At 42.1% G+C, this 7,756-nt stretch overlaps 1 protein-coding gene across 1 annotated transcript; it reads left to right on the forward strand.

The window, feature by feature from the left end:
* Window positions 1-3,137: 3,137 nt before the first annotated feature.
* On the forward strand, window positions 3,138-7,344 carry ORM1 (orosomucoid 1). The gene is made up of 6 exons (XM_069062666.1): window positions 3,138-3,371; window positions 3,953-4,095; window positions 5,192-5,262; window positions 5,385-5,492; window positions 5,928-6,031; window positions 7,175-7,344. Exons 1-6 carry the CDS (start codon window positions 3,261-3,263, stop codon window positions 7,259-7,261), a joined length of 624 nt encoding a protein of 207 aa, XP_068918767.1. The 5' UTR covers window positions 3,138-3,260; the 3' UTR covers window positions 7,262-7,344.
* The last annotated feature ends 412 nt before the right edge of the window (window positions 7,345-7,756 follow it).

Raw genomic sequence — 7,756 nt, forward strand, 5'->3', positions numbered from 1 at the left:
CTGAAGCTATATATCTGAAGCCATATAAAAATGCTACCAATAACTAGTTCAAACTAAAACAACTCTAACATTCCTCTTCATACGCTGTTATGACATTGGCAAAGTTAACAAAAAAGGAAAGTAAAAAATTATGGAGGAGCTAGAGAAAAAAAGGAACATTGGTAGAGCTGTGAACTGGTCCAGCCAATCTGGAAAGCAAGTTGGAACTATCTCCAAAGGTTATTAAACTATGCATACTCTCTTACCTAGTGTTCCTATTACCTAGCTAACAGTGCCCTAAAGAGATCAAATAATGGGTAAAATGACCCATGTATACAAAAACACTTATAATAGCTCTTTTTTTTAGTGATAAAGAACTAGAAACTAAAGTACATATAGATTGGGGGCTGCCTGAACACATTATGATATATGGGTGTAATAGAGTACTTTATATCTTAAAAATTTATGAAAGGGATGGTTTCAGAAAAACGTGGAAAGTATCAATTGGGTAATGGCAAAACAAATTGTGGTATATGACTATGATGGAATGTTATTGTGTTATAAGAAATGATGAGTAGGATGATTGCAGAAAAGCTTGGAAAGACTTACAAGAACTGACACAAAGTGAATTGAGCAGAACCAGGCTGACATTATATGCAGTAACAGCGATATTGTACAATGAACAACTATGAATGACTTAGTTATCCTCAGCAATACAATGATCCAAGACAATCCCAAAGGACTAATGATGAAAAATGCTATGGGCCTCTGATGGTGTCTGAATACAGACTGAAGCATGCTATTTCTTACTTTCTTTTTTTGTTTGAGTTTTCTTCCACAAAATGACTAATATGGAAAAATTTTTACATGATCACACATGTATAACTCATATCAGATTGTTTACCATCTCAGGGAGGAGGGAAGGGTAGAGGGAAGAATAGAATTTGGAACTCAAAACTTAAAAAGAAAAAGAATGTAAAAACATGTTTTTACACATAATTGGGGAAAAATATTTAAAAAAGAAAAGAAAAATGTGGGAAGAATTACAAGACCTGTTGCAGAGTGATATGAGCAGAACCAGGAAAACAATTTGTTCAGTAAAAATACTGAAAAATGAACAGCTTTGAAAAACCTAAGAACTCTGAACAATGCAGAGACCAACAATGATTCCAGAGGATCAGTGATGAAACACACTGTTTACCTCCTGACAGAGAAGTGATAGACTCAGGGTATTGTTGTTGAATTGTTTCAGTTGTGTCTGACTCTTCCTGACTCCATTTGGAATTTTCTTGGCAAAGACACTGGAGTGGTTTGCCATTTCCTTCTCTAGCTCATTTTACAGGTGAGTATCTGAGGCATCTTTTTGGTCATGGCCAAAAAAAATTTGGACATCATTTTGCTTGACTACCATTACTTGACTGCTTTGAGTCACAACTAAAACCCTATCTCTTACAGGAAGCCTTCCCCAACCCCTTTTAATTCCAGGGTCTTCCCTAGGTTAATTATTTCATATTTACCCTGCATATAGTTTGCTTTGTATATGCTTGTTTGCATGCTGTCCCCTCCTATTAGATTGTAAGCTCCTTGAGAACAGAGACTGTCTTTTGCCTCTTTTTGTATCCCTAGTGCTTAGCACAGTGCCTAGTACATAGTAGGTACTTAATAAATGTTTATTGAATTGAATTGACTATGCATATTTGTTACAAGAATTTTTCCTTTTTGTTGTTGGTATTAGAGAAGGTAGGAAAGAGACAAAATACATTTGTTAATTTAAAAAAAATTGTTAACTGATAAAAAACATGACCAGGAGGTATTGCCATATTATATATGATATGACCAGGACTGAAATCTGTTATTTATTCCAAAAATATTCACGTAGCATCTTCAGTTTTCTGATCTGTAAAACTGAGTTAAATAAGACCTCCAAAGCTGCCTCATAGGGCTGAGGTGAGGCTTAAATAGGATGATGGATAGAGAGTGCATTGTTACTGTGATATGTGGAATATATAGACTATTATATAGTCTATATATATGTATATAGACATTTAAAGTACTGAAATATATGTATTGAAATGTATATGAATATACATGTATATGTATATGAAATGTATATATTTCATAAATATATAGACATTTCAAGTACTGAATATCCATCCTAAGACTCTGTTGATAAAAGCAATTCTTTATTTATTAAATGCTGCTAATTCCCAAGTGTCTGTTCAATTTAACAAGTATTTATTTATGAAGCTCTTCTGTGCCAGGAATTATCAGCAGCCCCCCTTTCATTTCTTCAACTTTTGAAGGGGAGAAACCATGAGTGAATATCAACATCAGCTGTGAAGGAGGGAAGGTGAAGAACACTGCCGAGCTCTAGGTTTGAATCCCAAATGTGCTACTGGCTTGTTAGTTGTCAGCTCTGGCATGTCATGACTTCTCTGTGGCTCAGTTTGCTCAAAGAAAAGCATTGGCAGGGGTCAGCCAACTACAGGCCGAGAGCCAAATCCAGCCATGGCCTACTTTTTTGTAAGGCTCTTGTGAACTGGGAATGGTTTTTATATTTTTTAAATTTATATTTTAAAATGCAAAATAAAATTTATTTTAAAATGTAAAAACTGTTCTTGAACACACAAAAACAGGTACCACGCCAAATTTGATCCTTGAGTTACAGTTTGCTAGCCCAAGAAAAGAATGGAAAGAGGCAGAAAGCAGAAAGATCTAGAGTCTGGACAAGCCTGGGTTCAAATCTAGTCTTTGACCCTAATTGTCCACATGCTTACAGACCCTCAGCTGTATCACTAACCCATCTCACAGTGCTATTGTGAAGAAAGAGTTCCTAAAACCTTAGAGCAAGATAGACACAGGAGCTTTTATGACCTCCAAGGCTTTTAATGAAGATCATTGGAAGTAATGGATATTAACTTAATTCAAAAAACATTTCTTAGATATTTACCAAGTGTAAGGTGCCATGAAGGTATTTTCTAAACTCTACAATGCATAGCACACTGTCCACCATTACTTATTATTAATGGTATTCATTATTAGGGTAGTTGCCAAATCTGAGTTTTTAAATATTGCACAAGACTCAGTCTGGGGGAAAGAAGATATTTTTTGAGCAAGCAATTTCCCAAACACATACATGATTGCTTCATAAAGAGGCCATCTGTACCCACAACAGGGCTGAAGTCAATGCCGTCCCACTAGTCATAAAGTCAGACTCTGTCTCAGCTTCTCATTCCCCTGAGACTTAGCTCCAGCCTCTGGTGCCTACCTCCCCCATAGTCATGGTGCTCAACTGGGCCCTTTTCATCCTGAGCTTTGTACCTCTACTCATGTGTCAGCAGCCAGACTGTGCTAATCTGATTTCAACCCTCAATGACGCTATCATAAACCGGGTAAGTACTCTCCTATTCTTCACTGCTAATGTTGAACTATGCAGAAAGGTCACTAGCCCCATAGAAGGAGGAGAATGGACAACCAACCAATGACTAACTGTGAATCCTTAGGCCAGCGGTATGACCTTTCTAGATTTCACGGATATGGAGAGTTGTATGCTCCAATCCCATGGGGACCTTCAGTTTTTCACTCTGCTAGTTGCTGTGTGTTCTCATGGGTTTTCCAAAGTCTAGATTGGGGTAGAGATAGAGGTCTCTCTGTAGTTACTGATCCCAATGCTGCTCTGTCCTGGGACACAATTGGGTGCAGTCCAGTATACATGTCTCACCACTGAAGATAGTCTGGTCTCTACCTCTAAACACCCTAATTGGTTGGCAGGGAGATGTGACCAGCTGTCCATAGCAAGATGGCCAGGGGTCACGTGCAATGATCATAGCTCACACTTGTGATGCACAATGGGATAGTATCCAAGCGATATCATGGGGTAGGACATAGGAAGAAGTACTTTCCTATAATTTCTGACATTACCCCAACCCAGTCCAGACTCTATATTAACAACCAAAGCCTATTGTCTCTCCAGTTGTCCGGCAAGTGGTACTATGTTGCTTCAGCATTTGGCTACCTTCCATACCAAAAAGAGGCCCGGACGATTCAGTCATCCTTCTTCTACCTGATCCCCAGTAAGACAGAGGACACATTCCAAGAAAAAGAGTACAATACAATGTAAGAGTTCTCAGTCTGGGCCAGGAAATTGGAAAGAGGCACAAGGAAGAACCATGCTGCTTCCCCTCCTTTACCCTGTCTAACCCTGTTCCCAACTCCAGATCTTCTAGTGACATGACAGAAGGAGTACTAGCCTCGGCATCAGAAGATCTCATCTCAAGTCCTTGCTCTGCCACTTATCAGATATGTGGGACTGAGTGGGCCTCTGAAACTCTCTGACCCTCAGTTGGGGAGAATTATGCTGGCCCACATCAGAGCTTAACTCCATAGTACTGGGTGTCACTCCTCCTCCTCTACATACCAGTTCTAGGGAGCTCTTTCCGAATATTTTCATCCCCTTGTTTCCTCAACTTCCTTTTGTCCTTCTCCCCTTTGAATCTCCCTTATCCTACACTGTGTGATGGTTAAAAGTTCAAGAGATGCATTTTCTGGGTAATTTAATAATTCTGTTAATAAGACCAACAGTTTATCAATAAAAGGATAATCATTTGGCTATCTCTCTTAGAACAAAGCGACCTCTAATAGTGGTGGGGTCACAATTTATATACCCTTTGAAGAGTAGGTGCTCCTAAGGGATGGAAATCAACTTGGACTGGTTAAGGCAATGGGAGGTGTGGGCTATATTAGAATGAAGACCTTGGGATATGTGATTCAGGGCCTCAAATCTTGGTCAAAGAGACATCAATTTCTAGATCACCTGTCTTAATAGAGACAATCAATCCTTCGCCAGACCTGTCTGAGCAAACACAATGAGCAATAATATGCCCATTAGCCCAAACTTAGAATTTCTAATACTGTCTAATTAGATCTTGACCTGGGTTAAATCTCAAGAGAGATTTCCCACACTGGTTAGTTTCTGAATGAGGGAGTAGAAAAGGGGAAAAACCTTGGTCCTAAGAAAATAATTAGTTACTAAATATAAGAGAGAATTATTCATTTCTCACAACTGGGAGGAAATCTAGCTTGAGATTCCCTCACTAACTAGCTATTTGTCTCTCTGCTCATGACTCTCTCATGCTTTCTGGAGGGCTTGAATTATATGACTCTGAAGACCTTCTCATTGGATGACATTAAATAGAACATCTCTTTTTTTTAGTGATGACAAGTGTGTGTATCAGGAATCTCAGATCTTCTTCAACAGAACCAAAGGGACCCTTTTTAAGATTGGTGAGATATCCCAGGAGGCTTTGGGCTGGGGAAGAGATGGTGGGAAAGCAAGATGCTGTTTCTGCTTAGCCTGAAGGACAGAACTAGAGGTAATCAAGGGGACAATCCATCTCTCCCACTAGAATCAAATCAGCAGCACGTTGGCCACGTTGCACTGACCCAGGACCCAAATGTTTTTCTGCTATTCTACTTTCCAAATGACAAAGTCCTTGGAGGAATGGCTCTTTCTGGTATGTTTCCTCCATGTAACCCAAGTGAAAGAAGAGATTCTGGTCCAGGCTCTGCTACTTAATACACATGTGACCTCAGGCCCCATAATTTCCTTCTCCATCATAGCAAGCACCCAGGTCTGATAATCTGAAGGGCGCCTTATGGCTCTGACTCCTTCCTACCCAGATACCCAGCCTACCATCCCCTCTCCTCGTGGAATCTCCTTTCATCGAGCCCTGAACTCTAACCCTCCCTGACTCTGGCTCTGCCCATGCACCAGGCCCCGCTCTCCCTTTCCAAACTGCATTGCTTCAGTCATTAGTCCCAGGGTCCACTCCAGTCTGAGGACGATACCCACCCTCCCCCCTCCCTATACGGTACTGTACTGTTACTGGCCACTGTCACCTCCACCGCTTTTTGCTTCTTCTTGACACTCCTCATTCTTTCACCCAAAGTTCGAACCCAGAAGGCGTCTGAGGAGCAGCTGAAAGTGTTCCAGGAGACTGCCAAGTGCCTGGGCTTCCGAGAGGAGGAGCTTATATACACAGACAGCAGCAAGGTAAAGCTCAGAGGCCAGCATAGAGGCTGAGCCAAGGAGGCAAGAAAGAACCTCCAAAGGGCTTTGAATAGGGTCAGGGACAAAAACAATGCTCCGGATCCCTAGGTCTGGCAACTTATTCTGGTATGGGCTGGAGGGCAATCAAACGAGTAAGCAAAAGAGCATTAATTTAGCCCTCACTACATACTGAGGAAAAATTACAATAGTTCTTGCCCTCAAGAAGCTTGCATTCAAAAGCAGGAGACTACATGCACCGATATGCCGAAGACATTTAAAATAGACATGGGGATAACCTCAGGGAGGAGAGTACTAGCACCTCTGGGCCCAGGAGAGGCCTCATGCAGAAGGAGACTCATGAGCTGAGTCCTGAATAAGATCCGAGAGGGGAAGAGCATTCTGGGCATGGGCATAGCCAGGACAAAGACTCAGAGGGGCAGATGAAATGTTACGTGCAAGCAGCAGCAACTAGGCGGGAACAGCGGACTCTAGAGTGTATAGCGGGGAATCTTATCAAAGAGGATCAGGAAAGTGGGGTGGAACCAGCTTTAAAGAGCTTTAAATGCCCCAAAGAAGAGTCTATATTTGATCCCAGAGGTAGCAGGGGGCCCTTGGAGTTTGTAGAATCGGGGAGGAGGATGTTGTTATACCTAAATTTTAGGGAATCACGTAGATGGCTGTGTGAAGGACGGATTGGAGAGGGGAGAAATTGGAGGCTGTGATAGTGAGGCCTAGGCAAGGGTGGACAGAATGGAAATGGAAAGGATGAAGCAGAAGAGATGCTGTTGAGGTAGAATTGGCATATCTTGGTGCCTGGAGGAGGTGAGGCAGAAAGAAGAGCGAATGTCCTAGAGGTCCACTATGAGGGGCCAGCAAACCAGTCAGGCAGAGGTGTCCTGGAGTAACCCAGGACAGGGGCCTGAACTGCAAACCCCTCACGATGCAGGAGGCTGAAAAACACATGATACTTGGGCCTTCTGTACTGGCCAAGAGACTGAGGCCCCCTAAGGAGCCTGAATTGAATGGAGCCAGTGACCCTGCCCTCCCTTGTGCCTGACCTCCCAGTGCCTTCACACTGGCCTGGTCTGTGCTGCCAGTTCCCAGGGTATGGCTCCTAACCTTGCTTTCTACCTGTCCCACCCCCAGGATAAGTGTGAGCCGCTGGAGAAGGAACACAATCAGAAGGAAAACAAGGAAGCCAAGAGTGTCTCCGGGGCAGAAGGGCTCTCCTAGACCAGAATGGCCCAGTTCCTCAGTGATGTCCTTTGTTGATCAATCCAGAGACCAGTTAAATAAATAAACACAGTCACTCTACTCCAAAACAAACCAATGAACTTTTACTTATTTACATTCAGTTAATCCTCAACCAACATTTACATCCTATGTAAAGAACATTGGCCCTGGGACAGAACTCCTGCCGGGAGAGAAGTGGGAGGCAAAAGGTCAAGAGCACTGCATTTGGAAGCAGAGGAACCAGGTTCTAATCCTACCTCAACTTCTTACTAAGGACTCGACCTTGTGTGAGTCCTTTTCACTTTTTGGATCTGTTTCCCCATGTACACCATGATTAGATATAAGAATCACGAGTCGCTCTCTGAGACCACTCACTTCCAGTTCTGTATCCTATGACTAAGTCCATGGCCCAGCTCTGGGCCAGAACTTGGAAGGAAATTTTGGTCAGCCTCATAGGATGAGTGGTCAAGTTCTTAAAATCAATGAGTGGCAGAT

This window comes from Petaurus breviceps, unplaced genomic scaffold, assembly GCF_028583685.1.
Source record: "Petaurus breviceps papuanus isolate PSGF00001 unplaced genomic scaffold, PetGlider_PUasm1.0 90503, whole genome shotgun sequence".
NCBI lineage: Eukaryota > Metazoa > Chordata > Mammalia > Diprotodontia > Petauridae > Petaurus > Petaurus breviceps.